At 41.5% G+C, this 27,070-nt stretch overlaps 2 protein-coding genes across 2 annotated transcripts in view; both read left to right on the forward strand.

Moving 5' to 3' along the window:
• The first annotated feature begins 1,287 nt into the window (after window positions 1-1,287).
• Window positions 1,288-11,089, forward strand: meox2a (mesenchyme homeobox 2a). Its single transcript, XM_018676129.2, has 3 exons — window positions 1,288-2,217; window positions 6,836-7,008; window positions 10,109-11,089. Exons 1-3 carry the CDS (start codon window positions 1,665-1,667, stop codon window positions 10,325-10,327), a joined length of 945 nt encoding a protein of 314 aa, XP_018531645.1. The 5' UTR covers window positions 1,288-1,664; the 3' UTR covers window positions 10,328-11,089.
• A 1,597-nt stretch (window positions 11,090-12,686) lies between these two features.
• Window positions 12,687-27,070, forward strand: part of agmo (alkylglycerol monooxygenase) — a 45,334-nt gene continuing 30,950 nt past the window's right edge. The window contains exons 1-3 of the mRNA XM_018676134.2: window positions 12,687-13,157; window positions 18,308-18,438; window positions 19,616-19,767. Of these exons, the coding sequence (XP_018531650.1) occupies window positions 13,038-13,157; window positions 18,308-18,438; window positions 19,616-19,767 (403 nt within the window). The 5' untranslated portion in view covers window positions 12,687-13,037. The remainder of the gene's footprint in view (window positions 13,158-18,307; window positions 18,439-19,615; window positions 19,768-27,070) is intronic.

Raw genomic sequence — 27,070 nt, forward strand, 5'->3', positions numbered from 1 at the left:
CCAGACTTTATAGTTTAGTTTTCTATTTTTGCATCAGAGGTTATGTTAATGAGTTTCAAGGCAAATACATTTATTTTTATTTTAGTCTTATAACTCCTTACATGAATAACAGCATCTTTTTTTACTTTTGTCTGTTTACTGGTTTTTATTCCAACTTTACTCGTAATAAATGACACTTTTATGGCCAAACTCTTTTAGTGCTACGGTGATGTGAAGTGCCGACAATATGTGATATGAGTGTTTCATGTATTTTGAGGTTATAGGTGGTTGAAATATTTAATTTTATATAAACTCTGGGGGTTTCCATGACTTTTATTCTGGTCACTCAGGAGTTCAGAGGCTAGGAATATTATTTTCTGTCTGTGTACTACTTTAAAACAGTGAAAAAAAATGTTGAAGGCTTGAATTGACATACAGAATAGTTCTTATTCAATTTGTACTGCTGCTACAGTAATTAGTAGTCATTTTAAAGAGGACAATTTATTATTTGAGGCAACTATTTTGAAATGAAAGCTGCTTGACTTTCATGACCTCATATGAAAGGTATAATCTGTATCACTATTGATGTGTTCCTTGGTTTAATGATGTGTTTCATTTCAAAGTGAGATAAACACCCCTTGCAAGAAAAAAAACACTGTTACACAATGATTGGTTGCACTAAATTCAAGAGGACTGCTGGTTGATTTTAAAGAATAGTAGGTAACTCACTCAGATGACAAAATGTCAACCCTTATTTTAGACTTGATCCTTTTGCATTATTATTTTAGAATAAAACTTTTTAAAGTATGAGAGAGACAGGGGTGCAGTGATTTAGTAGAACTCTTAACATAACAGCAGACACCAGCAGACAACACGATGTGCAAAGGAAACCATTAATTGAAGCAACAAGTATTCTTGCCTGCTGCCACAAGACTAACTGTATTTAAAGGGGTCAGAACTGACAAAGACAGGGTGACGTGCTGAGTTAACCCCGACACCTCATCTCCACCACCCCCACATCTCTCCACACTCTCTCACCTCCCCTCATAACCCTCTCCCCCCCTCCCCCAGCCACACCCATGAACCATTAAGGCAGTTTTCTTGCAGGAAAAAAAAGATGGCCACCGAAGGTCAGATCCAAGTCCAAAATAAATTGCCTTCTTTCCTGAGGCTCAGCCATTTTAATAGTACAGATTTATTGTGCTGTGCTTTTTGGAGGGTGATCATATGTATGTGGTCAGTAGCGCGTATGCAGTCTGTGACCCAGCCTCCCTCTCACGTTACACCCTATTTATAACATCCCCTCTGCCGGCTCCCCTCGTTCTGCAGTTCCTAGGAACCTCCTTCTGCTCCCAGCCTCGAGCTCCAGTCCCCTGTTCCTCCTGACATCTGAGAGTCTCTGCTGCAGCTTATCCTGGGCTAACTGTTTATCCTGTATAGCCTGGCAACTGGCCGCATGCTCCGGATTACCGCAGGACACCCATTTCAAAACATACTTTACTTTCTACTGTGACTATTCGAATTTCTTAACTGGAGGAAAAAGTTTTTGGGTTTGTCAAGGGAAAGAAAGAGAAGCATCTTGGATATGTGCTTGTGATCTTTTTCTTTTTGGCTGATTTAGTAACTTTACCCTTTTTCACTTGCCCTTCTCACCTTTCCTGGAGGGCCGTGTGTGTTTGCACGCGATGGATCACACACTGTTCGGCTGTCTGCGGAGCCCCCACGCCCCGGCGCAGGCCCTGCATCCCGCCTTTACCCAGTCTCCCCTGACTCTGCACGGACGCTCGGACCACGTCTCCTACCCTGACCTGGCCTCTTCATCCTCCTCCTCCTCCACCTCCTCACCAGCGCCCTGTATCATCTCCAGCTACCCAGCCGATGACAGCCTGTTTCCCGGGCAGCACCACCACCACCCCCACCGCGGCCACCTGCCCTCCCAGCAGCATCATCACCCGCCTCAGCACCATGCATCTTGGCATATTCCACAGATGCCTTCACCCGCTGGTTCCACACGCCACAACCTTTGCCACCCGCACTCCCACTCATCCCACGATAGTGGGCCCACACCCCCAGACCTGGGCCACCCTGGTGGGCCCAGTATGTGTGCCAGCACCCCCAGTCTGGGCAGTGGCAGTACCCCTACAGGGGCCTCCTGTGTGCCTGCAGACTTTGGCAGACAGACTCTGTCACCTGCTGAGGCCGAGAAGAGGAACAGCAAGAGGAAAAGTGACAGTTCAGGTAAGAGGAACTTAGATCTGAGTTTCTTACTGTGGTTTTTAAACCAAGAGTGAAAATGGTGAGAGATTTGAGATTTTATTCCTCAGACATTTTTCTGTAAATATTATTAACAAATACGCTGCTTTGGACACACCACACAACCAAAGAATTGATGTAAAATTCTTTTGAGGCATTTCCAGCATGTTCTTGCTCAGTCTTTTTCTTAGATAAACATCATCACATAAATATAAGAGTTATAAGAAATTCCAAGCAGAGCTCAAGAATAACACAAACATACTTGTGATTCTAAATCTTTCAACAGCACACAACAGCAGAGATATTCTGCAGCTCTGATAGAAAAACAGAAAACTGTCTGAGAAGCAGTTTGTAGGTGTTGGCTGACACGCAGCGAGGGTGTTGCAGCAGGCACACTGAAGCATGGAGCAAAGGCCACATCATAACTGTGCGGGCACATCTGACTTCTGGCATGTTTTGTTTAAAAATCACATCTGGTTTGTTGCGACACACTTTAGAGGGCAGAAAATGAGGCACACAGTAAAGAATTAATGTCATGGATTGTAAAAGACTGTAACGGCGCCTCGCACAACACTAAACACCCCGACAGACGGAGAGTTTCAGGCTTTCTTCCTTTCTAAATCTCATGGCTAAAATAAAACACGTCAGGTTTACTGAACTAAAATGAAAGCCTGGGAAACAGAATTATTCAGTTTCGCATTTGACAAAATCAATGCTAAGTTTAAAGGCGTCGATTGCAGATGTCAATTTCAAGTATATATATACTAATAGAATTCAAAATGAATTTATATTATTTAATTCAGTATGAAACAGCTTTAAATAAATAGGATATTTTGCAGCTCTTTTTTTGTGTATTATAAATTATTTCACTATCCCAGATAAATATTCCAGTACGTTACTCTAAAAGGTACCTAAAAGACAAGTCAGAGAGATTTTACTGTCGTAGATACAGTCAACTGTATGTTCTGCACCTGCACCGTGAGCTTCAAGGTCACTTGTTTGTTGTTAGGAAATTTGCGATTTAGCAAAATTTGTGACTTGACAGCTGCTGGTGTCTTGAGCTCAATCTGGCCAGTTTTTAAAGATAGTCCGTAAATTATGAAGCTGTATTTATGGCTTTACATTGTCCTTAAATAGGGACAGACACAGAATTATATAACCTGAATATTAATAATAATATACACAAACTCTAACAACAGAGATTCATATAAAAAATAAATAAAAAACAAATCCCTCTTTTAGCACTGTGCTCAAATAGGTAACACCTCCCTGATGACCTGCAGAACATTTCCAACCTGCAGTCACCACAATAATCAATCACGGCATGACAAACTGCCGGGGTCAGGGTCGCGGGAGTTCTTGCAGGGAACGTGATATTAGGGAGAGTTCTTAGTTTTCCAGGGAAAGTGTGCTCGCCACTCTCTCTGTCCATTTGAGGATTGCGGGGCCCTCAGCCCCGATCCAGCAGCCTTTTAAAGGCCTCTTTGTATGCACAGCGAATCACCTGCACTTGACCACTGACTGATACCAGTATAACTGCATGTGATTAATTTTCGCTCAGGATGCTGGTGGTCATCTCAGGGAGTGTCTGTTCCCTTTGACACACCGGCTGGTGCCGCAGTTTGCAGAACTCAAGTGTGCAAAAATATAACCGGACTAATTCTTGACTGACTGTGGTTGATAGACAGTGTAACAGCACTGGAAACATGTATTTGTAATAATTCAGGATATAATACCAAACACTAGAAAGAGCAGGTATAATCCTCATTACTCACTGATTTAACAGAAACTCCAGATGTTATGTGCTAGAAAATTAAAGGTAATATGTCAACATTACATAACATTACAGGTTTAATTTTCAGTTTTATAGTTCTGTTTGTGCTAAATGTCTTGTTACCCACATGTAAAGTGTTGCAATAGTATATTTAATCCACAAATTCAACACACCACCTCCTATTTCCTTTCCTCCTTTGTCAAATCATTTGGAAACCGAGCCTCAGCCTCCAAATCCTGCTTCCCCTGTAACAATAGTTCCTGCATACTCATTACATGTGCTGTGCATTCTCTCCACGCTAACACCAATCACGCTGATTATCGGGGGCTAACTAGGTTGCTGACTCAATCAGCTGTCTAAATATCACACCACTGCCAGTTGCATGAGATAGAGCCCTGATTGGGTTTCACCATCTGGACCAGAAACTTGAGCGAAACCTGAATTTAGATACAGAAATAATAACAAAACCTGAGAGCTCATTTCCATGCTAGGTTTACCCTCACCCCCTCCCCTTTCACTTGAATATGAAGCATCTCAACTTTCTGCGTCTAACACTCAGTTGTGATTGTTTCCTCAAGGAAGGCCACAGGGTGGGCTAATGAGATGAGCCACCTCCATGGTATTTTGGGTGTCTGGTTTCTGGGGAACCTGTTCATTTTTTGTGGGCAAGCTGGGGAGTTTTAGCCCTGCAGAGTGTCTGTCAGTGCACTCCGCTGAGTCTCTGGGTTATATTTGCATAAACTGGCGCTGTCAAGGGAGTGGTCGTTCTTTAAAAAGTTACTAGATTTTCTGTGTGGAACAATAAAAGGTGCTTGAAGTCTTATTTTGCCGAGACAGTGTTATAAAAAGGAGGCGTGAGGTTCTGAAAGTCTGTTGCTGGCAGGCAAATTTTCTTTGAATAACTTTTAGAAAAACATTACGGACGTGTTCACACATTTGACTTCATTCTTATGAGATGCCGCTGTAATATTATTTTACCTACGGGAAAATTAAAAAGTCCCAACTTTTACAGAGGGACAGTGACAATTTTCTATCAGGAGAGAAAAAATCAGCAAATCAACATTTTGCCTGTCCGTTCTTACTGTGAAAAAGATCATGGTATTATTTTTGAGAGGGTTCTTCCAGCACTCAGCGCCGTTCATTTGGGAACCCTAAACGACGTGCCCTGTCTGGGTGCATGTATTTTTCTCATATTATTCCTCCTTTTTTGTGGAGAGATGAAAGTTACAGCGGGGACCTAATTGCTGTGGTGTAGTGGCTATGTCATAAAAGCCTGCCGCTCGTTTTAACTCCAGGCCTGCTGGTCTGAAGCAGCTGGCTGTGTTATTCTTTTATTTCTCTTTACACAATGTCTGTGTTTACCAGAGAGAGCGAGTGGATAAATACGTCTGAAGGCCCGCTTCAATCAGCCACACACTGTTTGGAGCGCTTGGGTTGAAATTACAGGGAGGGAGAGGCAAGGTCAAGGGGGGAGCCGGACACAGGCTGCGGGTCAAGCAATGATCTGTTTCATTTCATAAAATTCATGTGGGAATTCTTGCAGTTTATATATCTGTTTTGTTTGTCCTTGGCTCTAAAACTGTGTGAGTGCCATACAAATATAACTTTTGTAGAGCAGTTTCAGTTTACCCTTCTTCTCTTCAGCCTCTCAAGGGAGTTATTTTACTCTGAAAAAACATGCACTTAATTAGAAGGAAGATCCTCTTTCTGGCAGAAAAACAGAACCAACAGGGGTCCCACTGGAGAGAAATCTTAGGTGAGGAGATAGCCTCTCCTCTGACGTGGCTTCAGGCTTCACACTGTTTTTTGAGCCTGGCTCTGAGCTGCAGGACTATTTACAGTTTGGCTTGACACAGGCCTGCTGGATTAACACACACTACAGAACAGGACCGCAGATGAATTTGCATGCAATCATTGCTGCCTTCAAGTGCAACATGCAACTGAAGCATGTCCAACAGTGAAACCACAAAGGCTGCTCACAATAGGAAATTTTAGGAGAGTAAATTAACCGTACGTGTTTTCTTCGGAAAGTTTGTGGAAATACCAAAACAAAATGTATTTTCCGAGGTGATGAGCTAAAGTGGAGATGACACACTCTGCTGATTTTAATTTTAAATTTTTACATTTATATATCCCACATTTTTCTTTGGGAAATACATAACATGTTGCAAGTCTCTTCTTTGTATATGGTACTCACACATGTATTCTTTTATATTTTCTTATGTTCATGTGGGAAACACATTTTTTCTCCAGCATGCTTTCTATCATATTATTGGGTAACATTTAACGTTATGCATGCATAATGTTTTTAAGGCTTTTGCCTGCAATTTTCAATTTTTTCATCTTATGATCACAGAATAAAAAACAAAAGATTAATCAAAAGATACAAAGCTGAAAAAGGAAAGAAAAAAAATGAGTGGAATTTTGGCAGGTTTTACCACCAAAGGAGAAATTCTTAAGTAAAAATGAAATATGTATCCTGCACACTGTAGCTGTTTTGTTTCATATTTAAAATAAGGTTGGAGCAGTAGATTCCTTTAAGTCAAATTAAATCCATGTTGGCAGTGTAAAAGCCAGCTTATTGTAATAGCACAGCTGCCACAGTCAGACACACATGTGTAGCCGCCCGTGAGTCTTTCCAGCCACTTAAAGTGTTCATAAACAATGACTGAACAATAAAGTGTGATTGACAGCTCCCATTGTTTCTCTTACCTTGCCTCTTTTCTTCCCCCTGCTGACTCACACCTGCCACATAACATTCGCTTTATTTTTTATTTTTGTTGCATATAAATCTGGCCTGAGTGAAACCTGTGTGGTGTTTGGTTTCAGAGTCCCAGGACGGGAATTACAAGTCAGACGTGAGCAGCAAGCCCAGGAAGGAGAGGACAGCGTTCACCAAGGAGCAGATCCGAGAGCTGGAGGCCGAGTTTGCCCACCACAACTACCTAACCAGACTAAGGCGCTACGAGATCGCCGTCAATCTCGACCTCACTGAGAGACAAGTATGTTCCTACCCACAGCTGTTTCTTTCCCCTCAGGTTCAGACATTACTGAACCCCCTATTAGCACATTAATGCCATGTTGTGAAAACAGAGGTGGCCTCGGGACGACGACGAGGCTTTTCAGCTCGCTACTGTGTTTTTGTAACTTTGGTGAGAGGGCTATTGTGCTCCAGATGTGGCTGTGTGACGGGACTATCATATTCCAGATGTTCCTGTCTATTCTTTGAGACAGGCCACGGTCAAGACAGGGAGACGGGCTGAAGGAAGTGCTGTCTAGCAAGTCACTTCCTCTCTCCCACTACCCCTGCGAGCACAAAGTGGTCTCCGAGCGTGGGCCGGTTGCTGTAAAACGCAGGCACATGAAATAAATAACAGGAGACAAATGGTTGGGGGAAGGAAGCGGCGTACAGCCTGTTGTTCTCTGACACCCGTTTGGAAGCTGTAAGTCACACTTAGTTGACACCCTGCCTGTGATATTTTGCGGTGTGATACAGTGAAGATTGAATGTAAAGAACAGACTGGAGTGAGATACTCTAGTGTGTCAGGTGATACCTCAGATTATGATTCCAAAGCTATACACATGTGAGCCTTATGGATCATGTGTTTATAAATAATTATATATCTTATGTCACGCTACATTACAAAGCATTAATGACCACATAAAGCAACTATGCATAATACTACAAAATTTGCTAATGAACCTACATGAATCCTCTGACAGAGAACACAGCTCTAGTAGAGCTTTTCCTATTGTCAACATTTTGATTTGTGTAACTAATAACATGAGCAATGGCTCCATTCCATTTAGACAAGGACCATGCTTTTTATTGGACATGCTGTTTCAGTGACACAGTTTACTGGGACACCTGAATGGAACAGAGCCACCATTAATAATATTAGTTACACCTGCTTTTCCTGCAGTCCCTTATTAAAATGTCAGCCTGTGAAAAAGATCTATTGGCAGAGAGTTTATTTGTATAGGGCCTTGTACCTAGCATGAACAACAAATCAGTGTGCTCACTATAAGGCATAAAATATATTAAGACAAGATATAAGAGAGACATACGACAATAGAAAAAGAATAAGCAGAGTGATAAAAATTACATTGCACTACAACGCAGTGTAATATATGAATAAACAGTCCTAACTATCTTCGTCTTTGCTGGCTCTCTGACTGGAGCCTCGGTTGACTTTCGATCAGTTTTCTTGTGGCTCAGTGAGCTGAAAACATCAGTAGTGTTGTCAGGGTTCAGTTCCCGATGGGGCCACCCATGCTAAAAATGTACAGGATACACTCGTGGTACTGCATAAAGGGCGTCAGATAAAAATGTCACTAAGAGGAATCTCCCAGTGGATGAAATCGTCTGCAGGTGTGTTTTCAGTGCCTCTCGACGTAAAGTGAGTAATAAACCTGCTCAGTCACATTTAGGATCTTACTCATCAATCCGAAAGCAACTGGAAACTGACATGAGGAGTGATAAATATATCATAAACTGTTTTAAGTAACCCTCTGCTTTTGCTTAATATTGCAAAGGTGAAAAAAAAAGTTTGAAGGAATTCTTCTAAACACTACGTCAGGCAGAAGTCCATTCAACTCCACAGGGCCACCGAGTACAGAGTTTGCCACCATAATTCCTCTTCTCCCAGACCGTTACAATTAATCTTTTTGTGGCTCGAAGCAGCATTAAATGTGCATGAAATTTCTTCAGCTTCACGCGGCATTTCGTTGCATGTGACCTCAGTTTTGTCGGGGGGAAAATATACAGCAGGAGATAGTGAGGTAAATATTGGCATTACAATCAGTTGGCCACAGCGCCTGATTTATGCTGTATGTGCTGTTTGCGGAAATTTGATGGATGTTTTATGTCTTTGTAGGCCGTGAAAACTGGAATATTTTTCAAAGACGGTGGAGGTGGAGCTGCAGGGCCTAACTTCTTGTAGGTTTAGAGTTTAAACCAACATAAGAAAGAGAGAAAAAAGACTGAATATACATTGTGGATTGAACTATTCTCAGTACACATACATTTTTGTGTATATGTCTGGATCAAAACGAGGTTAAATTTGGTTGAAAAGTGACTGTTGTTTTAGACCTCAAACTATTGTTTTAACTGCGTATTAATGACTAAATTTCAGTGTAAAGTAGGTGGTAAATACACACTGAAATATAGTCACTGAAATTCTGTTAAAACAACTGGACTAAACTAGACAACAGCCCAGTTTTTCAATAAAGTCCGTCTAAGTCTAAGTCTTTTAAGCTAGGTGTCTAGCTGTGACTTACAAACCAGATCACACCAGTTCACTGTTTGCTGTGTGACTTTGATCACGTGTTTAATTATCAGTAGTGTGTTTTTTAGAATGTTTCATGCTCATGGATGCTTAAATGAGCCGTTTCGAAACAGTGCATCCTGTCATCCTGGTTAAATTGGACGTAGAGGTCAGGAGTGTTCAGTGTGATGTGTTGTGATTTGACAGTGAGTTTGAGAGAGCGTGTGTGCACGTAAGCCTTGAGTATCACATGTTTGGTTTGACATCAGATCCCTGACATAAACGAGTGATCCTTTGCTGGAGTCCCCTCCTCTCGCTTGCTCTCAGAAAAGGCACGGAGGCTTGTAAAGAATCCAAGGTGATACTCAGCACGGCGTACGCCCCTGACGTGTAAGACAAACGTTTGTGCTGTCAACCAACTTCCTGACCATGTGACCGCTCGGTCCCCTCGGAATGACACTCCCCAAAAATAAACCCACCCCACCTTGTGTGACAGGGGTGAGCTCGGCCTCCCCCCCTCACTCCCCCTCCCCTGAGTGTCGACACTCAGGGAGCCTCTGCTGCTACTTGACGTGCAAACCGTTTTAAGCAACAGCTTAATCATCAATCTGAGAGACGTAAATATGGTTGAGGTTGTTGAGTCAGGGAAAAACAGGTAGATGCCAAGTGGCAGATGGAATAGTACATGCACACATAATTGCTGCTGTAGAAGTAGCTGCCAAACTTTTAGAGAAAGTTGCTGTCAAGCAGTAAAGCTTCCTAATTGCTTCTTGATTATTTCTGTGACTGCTTAAGAGCAATGAATTTGATATTTTCTGTCTACTTCACCCTGTAGGTGAAGGTGTGGTTCCAGAACAGGAGGATGAAGTGGAAGAGAGTGAAGGGCGGCCAGCAGGGGGCAGCAGCTCGAGAGAAAGAACTAGTGAACGTGAAAAAGGGAACTTTGCTGCCGTCAGAGTTCTCTGGCATCGCAGCGCTCCACCATTCGACGGACTCCTTAGCCAACGAGGACAGTCACGACAGCGACCAGAGCTCCGAGCATGCTCACTTATGATGCACACACACACACACCCCCATCCCCCCCTCCGAGTACAGGCCCTGCCTCTGCCTCAGGACTGTCCTTAGAAGGACTGCTGTTTGCTGATTCGTCATCGTCATACAACGATGCTAAATAAGTGTACAAATGTACAGAGGAATGACGTGTGTTAGAGAATACAATCATCATGCAGGCAAAATGTATATTTCAAGAACTGAGCACATAAAGCAAGATGGTGAAATATTTCAAAATACCATTGGTTAAGAATTTCCTTTATAAATGCCAAAAAAAAAGAATATCATAAATATTGAAATGTGATGTTTTGGCTACAGAAAGTCACTGAATATTACAGTACATTTTGGAAATCATATTTAGTCAAACTGTTGTAAACATTCCATGTTGTGTGCCTTGGGAAAAGCAGGCTACGGCTTTGATTTGCACTGTTGAACATACAGTCTGCACCTCAATAAGTTTCTACTGTATAAAATGTAAATTACGATGTAATTGAGTTATTGATCAAATCAAGTGCCAGGAGATCAAATTTGCCTAGCTAATATAAATGATCTGTAAATAATTCTCAGTATTGTCTTACCTTAACAATAATTTTATACCCACACTATTCAGCTCATGCAGTAATAAACACTGACAGTTCTTTAGTCAACACTTTTCTGCCTGGTGATGACATTTTGTAAACAAATCTGAATCCTGAAAAAAGCATTTTATTAAATCTTTTCGGGGACAGTTGCAAATTGAATAAAATTTAACCAGTGGTAAATGGAATTTCTTATGATTTCATGTCTTTCCATCCATCCGTCCATATAAATCTGGGCTGATGTATTTGTGTTTCATGAAGTGGAGCTGAAATGAATTAAACATTGCAGAGAGTGTAGAAAGCTGGTGACGGGGGTGCATGCTAAATTCACCTTTGCCTCAGGGTAGGGTCAGGATTCCTGCCAAGGCTCAGAGAGAGAACCCGCAAAGGATCGTATTCTGTTACAAAATCCAGTTGAAAATAATTTCATGACTTGATCTCATCTTTCACCACATTGTGATTGTGCATTCTAATTTGTTGAGGAGGCACCTCACACGACATGTGAGGTTTGTCCTTTTTTCCCTCTTTCCCCTAAAGCAATCCACGGGATGAATGTGATCCTTGTTTTTTAAAGATTGCAACTATAATTCAGTGCAAGTATGGAGGACACTCATCTCTTCCACTGGGCCTTAATAATCTAACTTGATTATAAAATGACTCATATATACTCACCTCCAAATACGGTCTTCACTTCACTTGCAGGTGTTTACTGATGTTTAACTCCTGACTCTTGACTGTTGAATAAAACAACAACAACAAAAGTGAGCACATCTGGCCTAAAGTTCAATATGAGCATTTAATTAATGTGGGGAGAGAGTCCTGCTGTAACATGCCTCTATTCTATTTAACTACAACCAGCATTACAACTGTATGCAGTAAAGGAAAATGGGCTTTGGTCTCTTAATGACCTCTATCATGACCTCTATCATCATAAGGCAAATTCTTGCATTTTCAGTGAGACAGCTGGATGAGCATTCCCAAGCACAGTACTGATGGGAAATGATGTTTGGCCTGTCATTGGGGGGCATCAGCCTGTGCTATCACATGTCTACTATCATTAACAGGTGACACCATTATCTAACCTGACCTCGTGTACCTTTAAACTGTCCGTGACTCCCACCCAGTGAAAGAGCAGGCAAGTCACTTGAGTCATCGGGTGGGCACTCAACTCACTAACTTGGGCCAATCACTAAGGTTGAACAGTATGTCTGGTCCAGTGTCCCACTGACCCCCCTCTTATCTGCACCCATTCACTTAACACACCGCCCTCTGCAAGCTAAGGGCTGGTTTATACTAGAAAAGAAGTGACAGAAGCGTTTCCACCTGATTTGAGTTTGAAGGTGGATTGAGAGGGGAAGACATTGACTTTCATATTATCTGAAAAATACACACAGGTTTCAACAGGTACAGAGTGCAGACTTAGTATTTTTTGAGACCATACTAGTCTAACCTTTAACTAGTATATGATCTATTCTGTGTAAATATGTAAACACTGTACATGTGGCCCAGTTACATTTGGTTAAAATACGACGAAAAATAAACTTGAGGTGGGAAAGGGGGCCAGGGGAACTCTCTGCTCCTGATACCTAGCCACAGCCCTGCTGAATACTTATACTTTTGGTACTCAAGTAAGTTTTACACCCAAATAATTTTTAAAACTGAACACCACTCAAACAAAGACAATTTATGACCACGAACAGACGGAAACTCGAGCTTAGCTGCCAAAGACACTCCACAGTACTCACTAACTTACAGTGGGGTTACATAACCACAAATTCTCGCGAGATAAAGCCACTCGGAAGGCGACACCTAGAAGAGTCCAGACTAAAGGTAAAGTCGCCTCTTACAGATGAAGCAGGATTAGTAGGTAAACGCTGCAGTAACTGCTGCCTGCGGCCGTTTAAAGTGACACACACTCGACTTTCTGCCATGTGAGAAGTTTGCTCATGTGCTGTCACGCTCTCCATTTCGCAGCTGACCTACTTAACGCGAGACAGATAAAAACAAGGCTGTTAAAAGCTCAGTAGCAGGAGTCAGGTTTATAGGAAGGTCCTGCCTGCGTGAGCCTACAGTGTAATACCTGCACAGGTAAAGGAAACCCACCTGAAGCGCAGCGGGAGGAGCAAAGTGCTGGCAATGGCTGAAGCTGTGGAGCTCGGTTCGGTGCCCGCGGGGCTCCGGGCCATGTTTTTAATGCTCACACCGAATGAATCATCTTTTCAGAAGGTGGAAGATGTTCCTCAGTATGTGCAGCAGGTGAGTATGGCCTCGCTCTCACTCACTTCCAGTAAATGTTGTGATTTGTTGTGCAGATGTCAAACCAGTCCTTCCTCTCAGTGTGAGACACCTCAGACGACCTTTACTGTCTTTTACTGTAGTAGAAGAACTTTATTGCAAGGCTGGGTTCAGCACGTAGGACTCTTTCATGCCAAGGTTTTGAAGACAAATTGATTTTTGATTAAAAGCTACAGACTCAAACCCAACAAGACCCCAGACCCCCCGGTGAGACACTGAGTTACAGAGTATTTTAAATTAAAGACAGTACATCAACTCTGTGAGGCAATTCAATAGGTCTACTAACACTTCATATATAAGAAGCAATTTATTATATGTATAATACAATTATTTAATTACTAGTAGATTAACCCATTAATCAACAAGATGTATTTTTGTACTTTATCAGTCAGTGGTTTACAAGCTTCTCTACAGGATGAGAAAGTTCTCCAACCTCTTTCCCATAGGGTAGTGTCTAAACGTCATCATGAAATCAAACAGCGTACATGGTAAGTCAGTACGTTAGGTAAGTGGGTGCTTTATTTATGTAGCACCTTTTAAGAGCAGAGACATCACACAGTGCTTCACAGAGGAGATAAAAGGGACATAAAAAAACATAAATACAGAATAAATAGAAAAATACACACAGACACAAGAACCTAAAACTTTTAGTTTGGTTGTGTTACAGGTCACTCCAGGTGTAACATGAATACCAGAGTAAACTGCAACTGGTCCTTCCCGTTTCAGAGTAAAGACAAAGAAACTTTGTGGCTATCTTATTTTGTGATCATGTTAATTGGATCTAAATTTAAGTAAGAATACTAATTATCTGTGGAACTTGGACAGTAAGGCTGCATAAATTTGGCTGATATCATTTGAAAATTAGCGATACCTGAGCTTCAGAACAGACATGAAGGCACATTTTTGATACCTTATTATGAGGAATTTCAACCTTCTTCTATAAAACTAAATAACGTATGGATGAAAAAAGTTTAAACACAAGCACCTGTACAGTAAGTGTGGGAAATGAAAATTTCAGATTGAGTAACCCAAGTATTGATTTGCTGATGGCTATGGTACTCTGTTTCCCATTTTCCATCAACACAGAATGGGTTCTGTTCAAGTTTGTACGTTTAAATTTGAACCTTTTTGATCATTTCAAAAATATATGAGTTCAGAACATGAAAAGCTGGTTCCCATCTGGAACCAAATAATAGCAGCTTTTCAAATGCAAACCATGACAACATTAGTGGGTGTGTCATTTTCTACAAGTTGGAAAGAGAGGATAGAGAAGGCAACACCGGAGGAAGAAAGGTCAAATATTTGATCTGCTGACAAATATCTGTAATAAGAGAACAAACACTTGTAGGTAATGGATGAGATCCACCATTGTGCTTGGTGCAATGGCCTCCATTATGACGCACACTTGATTACAGTGATTCCACTCAAAACTAGCGGAGACCATAACAAATTTAGTGGAAAAGGTTAATTTGTATTGAAGTTGTGAGGAAGTCAGATGAGAGCCAGCTGATAGTCGACTGAGAGATAAATTAAAGAGGAGGACAGCTCCTCAGTGTGTGACAAATATTATTTTGTTTGCCTGATGGTTTATGAAGGAAGACATTCTGAAAGTCCCCGCAGACAACAACCATGCTATCCTCTTCATGCAGCATGAAGTAAAAAGATTTGATTCGTCACAACGAGTCTGTCATTTGTCCTGTTTGTCCTGTGTGAAGGATGAGCAGATTTGTAAAAGAACAAAAACACCACCAGTTATTTATTTTTATTGTTAGTTGTCTTTTAAACCATTCTGTATTTTTGTAGAACAAACAAATAATCAGTTAATTGAGAAAAGAATCAGCTGATTAATACTGGAAATAATAGTTAGTTGCCGCCCTGAATCTGACCAACACGCAGCATTATAAATGAAAACATAGTGACTGTAACTAAAGTCATGAAACAAATGTAGGTCAAGCTCCAAACTCTACTTAAGTCCAACACTTCAGTAAATCTACTTAATCACTTCTAACTTTTTGCTTAAATTAAAAAAAAAACAAAACAAAAAACATCAGGGGTTTCTGCTACTTCTTACTGTCAGTTTACTGTGTCTCATTTTCCTTTTATTGTGGCGAATGTCTGGTGCAGGTTTAACAACACATGTTTGTCATGAGGTTTTATGGAGCACATCAGGGGAGGAGAACAATTACCCCCACAGCAGGAGTCCCTATAATCCACTACCAAACATGATTAAACAAATTTGTTATTGCTGCAGGGCTTGATGGTGTTAAAAGTTAGCATGAGTGTGTGTGTGTGTGTGTGTGTGTGTGTGTGTGAGCAAGTTTGTGACTCCACACTGTTTACAGTTTGTGATGTGTCATTAATTATTCTGCACAACTGTTCTTCTCTGGTCCCAACAGCCAAATTAATTAGAAAAAACAAAACACAATCTTCTAATTTTGGAGTTGTTTGGAATTATGAGTTGTGGGTTGTTGCCAGATCTCTCAGCTGTGATAAAAGTGTATTGTCCGGCTGTATGTTTTCAGCCAACATCAGTCGTCTGTAACCCCATTAAAAAAAAAAAAAAAAAAAAAAAAAGAAACTGTTTGGGGAAAATGCAGACATCTGGTCCACAAATGTCATGTTCCATGTAAGGTTGAATTCAGAAGAAAATAAAATAAGATTATTAGATGCCACAACAAACAGTCCACACAAGCTCAAGTATGCTGCAGTATAAAATAGGCTTTCCTTAGTGTGATTTTCAGTTTATTTGTAAAAAGATAAAAACACAGGGAAAGACATTTTTATGGCATGCAAGATCAAAAAGGGACCAAGAAAAAACATTTATATGAAACAAAAGGAAAAACAGGAGCAAAAAATGGAGACAGTGATGGAAAAAGGAGAGATGCATGTGATAAGAAGAAAAAATACTTTAACAAAGACAAGCTTTTTCCCTCACAGCACATGAGAATGAACTTGCCCTGCTGAATAATTTTGTCCCGAGCTGTCAAGAACGCAGAGCTGCAGAGGTAAAACTATCTGCTAGACAGGAGAGGGAAAAAAAGGAGGGAAGGTTTTAGGCTGGCGTCCAGAAAGATAATCTCTCTCTCAGCGGGTCTGGAGGAGGTCTGCCTGCGCTGCGAGCCCATTTGTTAGCTGCAGCTCCGCAGTCTGCTGCCAGATGTTGGAGCGTTGCGTGTGATCGCATGTCCCTGTTGGTGCTCTCGCCTCTGCTTGTGCACACACATTCACACACACTCACGTCACACACCTGCATTGCTAAAGTGGAAGCATTCACATGTGGATATGCACACACATGCGCGCACACACACACATACACAGTCACTCTCACTTCCATTCTCACACACACACACACATACTTCCTCCCTCCCCACCTGCAGATGTGCTCCTCTGCGGTCCCGTCACGCCCTCGCTCTTGGCGGGACCATGTGTCCCAGTTATGACTGCAGTGACTTGGTCAATGAGCGCCTTCCAGCTAAAGCTAACCAGCAGGGCTGACACGCTGCTGAAGTCGCAGTCATGACCTGTTTGCTAACCCTGTCCCTCACTAATTTGTTCCATGTTTGACAGACCCATTAAGAGGTTATTACATGTTTCCAGCACAGTTAGAAATAGAGGCTCGTCACTGACTGTATAGTTAGTGCTCACCATTTGTTTTGTCGTAACTACTTACTAAATGTCATCCATTCTCTGCAACATTTGGAAAGTAGAATTGTCATTTTAATCTTTGTTTGTTAGCTGCTAATTAAAATAAAAACATCCTGTACATGTTTGTCTTTATGGATAACACATTTGTCAGCCACATTGCTGCAGCATGTCTTTAAAGTTGAAAATACAGACAAAAACTGCAGCAAGTTATTTTTACCTCTTCATTTAGCTGAGGTCACTTATTATAGGATGACTTTGTAAAATTAACTTTCTGTCGCCCTGTTAGTTACCACAGGTTACTTGGGATGTGCTGTCACAAAATGTGCAAGTTTGGAAAGACAAGTTTTGATTTCCTCTTTATTGAGTTACAAAATGGGATTATTTATTTTGGGAGAACTGAGTTCGAGAAGTAAAAGTCTCATTCATTTTCTACATAGGCAACATAAGATGACTCGAAGTTGGAGCAACTCCAAGCCTTGGATGGACAAGAAACCCTCTTCAAACTATCAGTAGAAAATATGAGCAACTAGAAAATATCTTGTGCTTTCATATTAAGTCAGACCTGTGTACATAAAAACATATGGAGAGAAGTTAGCTACAACTCCCGAGGTACAAATATCCAATCACAATCTGTTGCAAGATTATGTTCTGGTTCAGGGTCAGTGTTGGATGAATTCTTGTTGTTAATGTTAAGGCCATTACTTTTTAAAATGTGTTTCTAATGGGAATTTGGAAACCAAAGAGCCTCAGGCCTCTGGATCGAAAATTTGGTAACTAGTAAACTTATACAGCAGAGAAGGACATCTGAGTGAAATATATCCATCCATCCATTATCTGTACCGCTTATCCTCAAGGATCTAATCCCAGCTAATCCCAGCTGACACTGGGTGAGAGGTGGGCTACACCCTGGACAGGTAACCAGTCTATCACAGGGCTTAAGTGAAATATAAACCATGTATATAATAACAATAGATTGGTAGATGACTTAAATATTTTATTCTCAGACTTAACTATTCATGAAAAGCCAGCTAGCATACCTGCTCAACCTGGCAGTTACATGTCGATGGTTACTGGCTACTACGCTAACAGGCTAACTAGCTAACTAGCTAACATTACCTAAAAATTAAAATGTGTGTTTTGTTAGCCCTGATGTTTCGCTCGACCAGTGAGATCATTTCTACCTCCAGTGCAGCTCTGCTCAGACAAATGTTTGTGATCTCCGATCTGCCAATACATTGTGGCTTTAGTCCCGCTGCTTCAGCCTCGCACAGTGAAACAAACACCATGGATCACAAGACATGAAAGACCTGCAAGCTTTTAGCTCATCTGCCAAAACAAATACTCATGCTCAACATAACTGGGAAAGGCAACAGTGGACTTGAAACTGTGTTGTTTTCACAGTTTGTAACACTGCTGAATCATGATTCCCCCTGTGTGTGTGTGTGTGTGTGTGCGTGTGCGTACAGGCCACTCCTGTCTTTGTAGGGCTGATATTTCTGGAGCTGTTGGTGGGTGTGCTGAAGACAGGAGCCCCAGTGATCACCATCAGTGATGGACTCACCTCTATATCTGCTGGAATGATCTCCAGACTCCCACTGTGAGTGTTAATGCAGGTCATACAGTGTGATATAATAGGATGATATTACTGTGTGTAGTACCAGAATTTTTTTTAAAAACCTTTTTTTTATCTGACATTTTTTGTCATTATCAGAGCTGTTGGCACCTGCATGATTCAGGTAAATCAGTAAAGCTGTAACTTTAAATCTTCTTGTTTAAAAGGCCACCAAAGTGAGGCCCATGTGGTGGGGGGAAACAGGGGTACATGGTGTTCCTCTATAGGTTCTGGAAAATTAGGTGTAGCTTAGCGTGGAGAAAATGAAAGCTGTGTCCCATTTCTCTCTTCAAACACAAGGGCCGTAATGTCCAGTGGGGATAATCCCATTTTTGTCACCCTCACTTTATTATTTAAGAGTTACAGTTATTATTATGCGCTCAAAGCAATAAGCTCAATAAGTAGCAGAAAGGTGTTTTGCAGCTTTGCTCTTTCCCTGGGTTTCAGCTGTCAGGCTACATACAGTTTGCCCTGTTTCATTGAAGAAGGTTGTTGCAGTCTGAAAGGAATACCTGCTGACACTACTCAGGGCTGAGAAAGGCACTTCCAACTTGTTCAGATAAAAAAAAAACTTCTACATTCTCCTAAAATTTGGCTAAAATTGAAGATCAGTCTAAGATCAGATTGTAAAGCACAAAGCTCTTGATGTAAATACAAAATTTGTCAATGTACGTATATGCAAAGGAAGCGCTGTACTCTAGCATCTTTGTCAGTGTATGCCCCTTAAAACTGCGTGTAGTGACTTTTGGTATTTTGAAGGCCACAATAGACAAAATAAAATATCTCTGCTGCATTTGGTACACGGCAGCCATGTTCTCACATTGTTATGCATTCTGTCTTGAAATGTGACTTCCACAGACATAGCCCTTGAAATGGAAAACAGCTATAGAGCTGAAAAAGGCCGACAAGGCAGCTCGCCAGTGTGGTCTCATAACTATGTTTGATATTCAGTGACAGCTGGAGAATTGAATTTTGATGTGTGATCATACAGTATATACTGTTTAAAGTAGCATATAAAGATTAGTTTTTATTTTGTCTTTGTCAATGTGCAGCACAAGGTGATCAGTAAACCTCACACACTGAGCAGTGCAGCTGTAACATGAACTGCATATACATACACAGACTGTGAAGTGACACAAAGCTCTGACTGTTCCTCCCTCAGGTTGTTGATGAGAAGCTGTGAGCTGACTGCTTACATATATGTGTGGGACCGGTACCGCCTGGTGGAGCTGCCCTGGGACTCTGCCTGGACCTGGTGGTTCACCTTCCTGGGGGTGGACTTTGGCTACTACTGGGTCCACCGCTTTGCTCACGGTACTAACACAAGTCACTCTCACCGATGTACACATTCCACTGAAGAACACAGGGATTTGAATGCAGTTTACTGAAACTTTTTTCATAGTACTATTTCTTTAGGCTGTAGTGTTGTTGCTAAGCAGTTATTGCTGTGTGGTTACATAGAAACAAGTTTGCACCTCCTGAGTGTTTTTATGGCATGGAGGCAGACACAGAGCTTTCAAACAAGAAACTGCTGAAGTGATACTCGCCCAAAACCATCATCATTTTGTGAAGGAACACTCAGGCTTAAAAGGTGGACGTGACAGCTTTGAAGTTTGCTCCTTCACGGAGCATGGCGGCTGTGGTCAGCCTAGATTCATGGTGGTTACTATGGTTTTGAATAGTGACCACTTTTCCTGGTGGAAAAAGTATTAAAGTGTCAGTAGAAACTTTCCAAACCATTTCTACAGCATAATCCTCTTCTCCACTGACCAAACATATGCTCAGTATGTTTCAAGCAGTTATACTTTACTGAGGAATATGACTGTCTTATTCATGCACATGAAGTTTTTACACATTCAAACCATAACAATGATGGTGGAGCATCTAATGTTGTGTTTGTGTTCTCTGTCTAAAGTATATTGAATGGAACATTACTTGGCCAATATAACTGCCAGCACCAAGCTTACTGTCCTCTCAGATAATACTAACAGAAAAAACTACAAAGCGAGTTGATGATAAATGGTCGTAAAATGTTGATTTAGTTGCCATCCCCGCAGGGAGGAGTCGTGAAGATAGCACACACATCATGCTTTCCTGGACGTTGCAGAGGAAGCAATTATTTTTGAGTTACATCCAGCTGGTTTAGAGCTGTGCAGATGTGAGAGGCCGTGGTCTCCAGAGGACTGTGGTATTAACCCGGAGCTGTCACAGCAACATGCTGTATATAGTCATGGCTCTGAAGCAGCAATGTCCCCTGCAGCATCACTATACTGAAAAATACACACACATATATATATATATATATGTGTGTGTGTGTGTGTGTATATGTGCCAGATACAGTATTTCTAAAGTAGTGGCTCAACATCTTTAAAAAAACATCTCTTTCCATGTGTGTTGGCTGATGCTCGTGCCAGATGCTCAGCTGCCACACAGAACACCGGAAAAGAGGTATTTATTTGTGGCCTGCACTGATGTTTATTTGTGTCAGTGGCACATCAAGCTGCCCGACGTCTAGTCCGCATAGTTTTGGATGAAAGTCCACTGCCGCTGTGTTGATGTTAGAGTTAGAATCTGGCTAAACAGAAGCTGTGTTTTTAAACCAGCTGCTGAGGCTCGCCAAGAAGGGCCCTACATGATTTTTTAGGTGACCAGGAACATCACCTCAGGACACGTCCATTATACCACCGTGTCACTAATGTGCACTGGAGGTAATTTTAGCTCCAGAGGGCATGTTGGACATTATTATTGTTACTGTGGGGCATGTGTGTGTGTGTCTGTGTGTCTTAAGAACACCATAACTCCACAGGTTCTCCCTGCAGAGAAGGTGATCTAACTGGATTTGGAAGCATATCAGACGCATTACCCATGTTATAGACAAGTCTGTTGATATAAAGAGCTGGCCATTTAATATTAATTATTAACTGATGAATTGTTATGCATGTAAATGCTGACAATAATGAAAAATGTTCATCACGATTGTCTAATTTCAGTGAGATATGGTGATTTCAGATATTACAAAAATGTTTATAAGACAGAAACGTCTTAACAAGTTGAATAATTTGATGTCTTGTAAGCAGCATAATGGTATTTGTATGTGTGTTATGGTTCTACATTGATAACAGTGAGCATAACTGCTTTGTCCCTACTTTATTTACAAATGAAGAAAAAAATATTCTAACACACTACAATAAGTCTTTGTATCAGGGTGTCACAAGGCCTCTCGTGACATGATGCAGCTTTGGTTGTGGTCACAGAGTCAACCTCTGTCTCCAGTTACTACTTCTATCTTATCTCTTATCCTGGAGCACATGACTTGTTGTTGTTTTTGTGTTGTTGATGAGTCCCTGACAGTCCTCTCATGACCATTTGTTGCTCTCAAGTGACCACTTGAGGTCATACTGAGTGAGAGATAATAAAGACCCCAGTTACACCTGGTATTAACATGTCTGATATATTTGGATACATTATAGATAATGGCATCTGATCTAGGCCTTTGTATTTACAACATATATATAGTAAGAGTTATTACATTTTTATTTGTGGTATTTCTAAGCACTATTCATCAGGAACTGGACTTGCTTGAGGTTCTTGAAAACATCTCACCTCTCATCTGAAAGGCTTCTTCAGTTTTAACTGAACAGTGAGCACTATGGCTATTTAACCTCTTGTAGGGTCATTGCTTTGTTTCTGTAGTGAATAAGTGTGTTACGTGCACAGTAGGTTGTTTTATCACAGAGTGAAACTAAACCACTACCCTTAGTTGGAAAAAGTTGGGCATGTTTCCCCGGCAGTTTTTGTCATTTTTGTAAGTCAAACCTCAGTGTCTTCACCTTGACAGTCAGTTGTGTAAATAAAGCTCCACACTTCGTGTTTTGCCAAACTAGGAAACCTGGATAAGCAGCAAATGTCGATGTTTTGAGGTTTGATGATCCATGTGTGCGACTTATTTTTAGAATTACCATGGTAATGTGTCTGCTGACTCTGCTGAGTAATATTCACTGAAACCTGAAAGTGGGTTTAATGATGTGTGTGTTCCCGCAGTTGCCCTCATTGTCTGACGATGCAGAGGAATGACGCTCACAGTATCACATATCTGCTTGGTTTATTTGGTCGGAATTCTTTTATTTTTGAACTGCAGAATCATTTTTTATGTCTCAGAAAATAAATAAAAAAAAGTTTCCACTTACTTTCATTTCCTCTACTTCCAGCCCGTTGGGGTTGTTATTATGGAACATTGTGGGGTCGCAGATAATTGTCTGGTGCTGTGTGGCCACAGCGCTCGCTCAGGATATATAAGCTTTTCCCCTCGTTACCAAAGGGACGCGGCTCGCTCTGACCGCAGCAGAGAGCCGGCACGGTCCTCACTCCTCACTCTGGTCAGCCGAGGTCATCTCGGTCAACCAGAATTTGACCTCTGGATCTTTCCAAAGCAAGGTTCAACCAAAATATTCCAATGTGTGGGATGGATGTTGCCTATAATGAAGCACTAAAGAATGAGACATATGTAGGATGCGGCTAGAAAGTGCTTTTCAGCAGTTTAATGAGTGTCAGAATGTCATGTAACAATGCTTTAGGAGGGTCTGTCTTGTTTTATTGCATTCATATCTTGGAACAGTTTTACAGTCTGACCAGTTTTTGCATGAAAACAGCAGGAACACTGCATCTTTAATCCTATTGTGTCAAGACATATGAGCTATAAATCTTAATATTGCGTAATAAGGAAAATTCACAATAGAAAACTACAAAAAGAAGCAAAAGTGACATCCTCTGCTGGGAAATACAAGCCCTTATTAGCCTCAGTGTAAAATATCATTTTCAGTTTGACCAGTTTTATGGCCCTTTTTTTCATAGTTTCCCTCTCATGACTTCCACATGAAAGGACAGCTCGAAGATAATTAGGTGGAAAGTACTTTGAAAGGCAGTCAGTCGTCTGTGCCGATGCCTTCTTTGCTGAGGAGACATTACTACTTGGCTTTGCTCTCGCCAGACGCTGTGATCTTGGAGATAGCAGCAGATTGAAAGGAAAGTGAGCTACGCCAGTCTGCAGGCGTTCAGGCCTGGATGAAGTTCAGGATTCTACATTGACAGATATATTAGCAAAAGCCTGTGACTAGACTGTGTTTGTGGCCTTTGCTTGGCATTTAGTCTGAATCTGGGTAGACAAACACCAGCCGTGGTTAAAGTTGAGCCAAAATTTCAAACATTTGAATGACCACTGAGTCAAATGAGGTGCTGCTCATTTATCTTAAGTCTAGATATCCATATTTGCCTGAACTCGTATCATTGGTGCACGTCCCGCAGTTGATACACTGTAGTGTCAGTCAGTTCTACTTCTATTGTTGTATTTTGCTTTTCAAAAAGTGAAGTGTTAGAAAGTGTAACTCCTCTAACCTCTGGAATAATACAACCCTGACTCAACATTTAACCACTGGTTTAAATATTAACAGCCACCGAAGCCACGTTGGTTCAGTAACCTGGTGACTGACAGGAATAGAAAACAACTTCCAATTTGCCCTATATTTTTTCTGCTGTTTTCCCCTCTGGCCCTCTTTCACCATCAGACAGACTATTTATATTCAAAAGTCGTCTATTTTGAACCAGCCTGGAACCAGATGGCTTTGGGTGAGCAGGAGGCCGACTTGGTTCGGATGCGGCCATGTTGTTGACAGGCCTGTTGATTCTGTTTATTCTAACCTCGTATCGCAAACACCACTAATAGCAGCTCTACTCTCAGGCAGCATCTATATCCAGGCATGCCAGCCTGGCTGAAGCCATTAATCAGCAAGTCAGCTGTCCATACTCTGATTATATGTGAGGTAATGGAGTTACTCTGCTGTAGTCTCACCACACTAAGTGCTGCTGCTGTGTTACACTTATAGCTCAGGAACATCAGAGAATCACTGAAAGGTCTCATGAAATGCTATCATTACTCCATTACTCTTTGTATGTGATGAATTTCTTGTTGAAACAAGACAGCGAGGGGTTGGTTTTTAGTGTAAAGCAGTCAACTATTATGGAGAAAATGCGGTTGGATGGGAATGGTGAAAAATTTGTGATGACATTATAGAATTGAATAAATTTTTTTTTAGCTCCACCCACTAGTTCAGCATCAGGCCACCAATTAAGATGCACAGTTTTCCAGAAAACGACAACTTTCCAGGATGTTCAAATGACCTTTTCATGATTTTTAATCCAAAGGTCAGACTCACTTTGGTTATCTAGGGAAATAAACAACCGTCCATTTCTACAACACCATTTCCCAGAGAAAAGTTTCAATAAAAAGTTTTAATAGATGACATATTTTCACCTGCAAATCACCTTTAATAAATTTCAACTCTGGAAAAAAAAAAGCAAAGCAAAATCCACAAGCCTCTTATCCTCAACTTGCATTACTCTCCTTAAAATCTTTGTGCTTCTCAAACCATGCATGCGCTCTGAACAAAATGCTTACAAAGGACCAGTCCATGACATGTAAAGACTATCCAGCCTGCCGATTTCTGTCTAGCGGGTTACTCTCTGTATGTTTACAGTGTCACTAGAGAGCACAACACAAATTAGGAGTTACCAGTTGTCGTGTGCTCTAAATAAACAGCCTGAATCTGCAAAATCTCCTCTCTCCTCTTTCTCCAGTGTCCTTTGCTCTACAGCAGGGTCCATCGCAGCTGTGCATTAGTTTCTGTGCTTTTTGTCCTGCTGATTCTTTCTTGTCACACCTCTTCTGCTCATTACTTCAGTTATCCTGCCACCTCACAACATCCTCTGTAGCTGTTAGCTGGTGTGTCCACACCCCTCCCTCCCCCTCAGCCCTGCAGACAACAGCAGTTGTTAAGACAAACAGATGTGCTCAGCACTCCTCTGCTCTCCTCCGCTGTCCTCCATCCCCAAGGAGACGCAGCCGATGTGGATGTTATTGTTTAAAGAGGAGCTCCTCCTGGCTGTGTGGCAGGGTGGAGGGCGTGGGGGAGGGGGGTTAACCTGCCCCCGAGTGGCCCGGAGTTCAATAAATCTTCACTCTGACGGCAAGTTCCTGGCACGGTGCAGGTTGTGGGGCTGACAAAAGAATCCGGGCCCCTGCTTGGTTTGCTGGTTCTGTCAGTATGGTGGTTTGGTCAGGATGTGGGGGTCTCGCTCACTGCAGCAGAAGAGAGCAAGTGAAAGGCCTCATGGGAGGCAGAGATAACATCAACAGTGATCTATAGGCCACTGTGCTCTCACTCTCTGTCTGCTGTGTGTGTGATGAAAGAGAGAAAAAGGGGATGTCTACTGAGAGGGAGAGACTGGTCTGAGTGAACTTAGTCATCACAAAGGGATAATGTCCACAGGGCCTGTGTGTACGGCCTTTTAAAGAAAGTGTAGAAAAGAAGAGCGTGTTATGATCGTTGAGAGGGTCGCTGAGCTCAGCAGAGGCCACAGTCCGGCTGTCTGCTGCCCTCGTGTGCTCTGCTCGCTGTACGGACAGACTTCCCTCCATCAACAGTGTTGACAGATGAGGAGGTTTCTACTGCTGACACTGCTGAGGACAAACCTCCGCTGATGAGAAGGGTGAAGTGTGAAAATGAAGGATGAATATGAGCGTTAATGCCTCATATGTGGATAGTTAGATGTTTTAGAGTAAAACATTTTCACAGCCTGGGTGTCCATAGTTACCACCATTATCACTTATAAAAAGAAGTGTTAACTGGTGAGATCTGTGGATTGGTGACATTGTTAGAAAGGTAGTCATTTAGGCAAGAAACACGGCAGACTGGTTGTAAACAAGTCTTCATTTGACTCATAATACTTAAAGCAAATGACAAGAAAAGTAAAAATTATTATTAACCTTTTGCTGTGGACATCTAGTAGATTAGGCACTTTCTGTTTCTGTACCTGTAACTGTGAGATTAGTTACAAGTACAGGATTAACAGGATTAAGGTGAATCTTTTGGGTGTGAAGTTGTGCAGGATTTGGAACTGAAAGTAACAGACTGAACAGCTCTTATATTTCACCCTCTGTCTCTACATTATTTCTCTCTGTTTTTTTGTTTTGTTTTTGTTTTAGCTGAACATTGCTGTACCACTGTGTACTGTAAGCCCTTAGTTTTCTTTTCCTGAATTTTGAGTACCTGGTTTTTATATGTATTTGAATATGCACTATATTGACAGTCTTGTTTGTACACCATCAAAAATACATTCACCAAGCACTTTATTAGGAACACCATACTAATACTGGATAGTTCCTCCTTATACTCTCAAAATGGCCATGCTGTGGCATGGATTCCACAAGATGTTGGAATTTTGGGCCATGTTGACTTGATTCATCACATCATTTCTGCAGATGTTGTCAGTCGCTCATTCACTCTGCCAGTCTCCTGTTCTACCACATCCCAGAGGTGTTCTGTTGGATTCAGATCTGGTGGCTGGGGAGGCCTCTGAAGTACACTGAACTCACTTTCATGTTCATGAAACTAGTTTGAGATGACCTTTGCTTTATGACTTGGTGCATTATCATGCTGGAGGTAGCCATTAGAATATGGTAAATTGTGCCCATAAAATGATGAACATGGTCAGCAACAATACTCAACTCAAGTTACCCAGCCAGTCTGGCCATTCTCCTCATTGTGAAAACTGACCTCTCTGA

Source organism: Lates calcarifer, linkage group LG15 (genome assembly GCF_001640805.2).
Source record: "Lates calcarifer isolate ASB-BC8 linkage group LG15, TLL_Latcal_v3, whole genome shotgun sequence".
Lineage (NCBI taxonomy): Eukaryota > Metazoa > Chordata > Actinopteri > Centropomidae > Lates > Lates calcarifer.

Excerpts from the sequence above, each read along its gene's own strand:
- meox2a (XM_018676129.2), top strand. The coding sequence starts at position 1,665 with ATGGATCACACACTGTTCGGCTGTCTGCGGAGCCCCCACGCCCCGGCG. Across the intron at positions 2,218-6,835 it reads GAGGAAAAGTGACAGTTCAG|AGTCCCAGGACGGGAATTAC; the intron begins GTAAGAGGAACT and ends GTTTGGTTTCAG. Across the intron at positions 7,009-10,108 it reads TCGACCTCACTGAGAGACAA|GTGAAGGTGTGGTTCCAGAA; the intron begins GTATGTTCCTAC and ends TTCACCCTGTAG.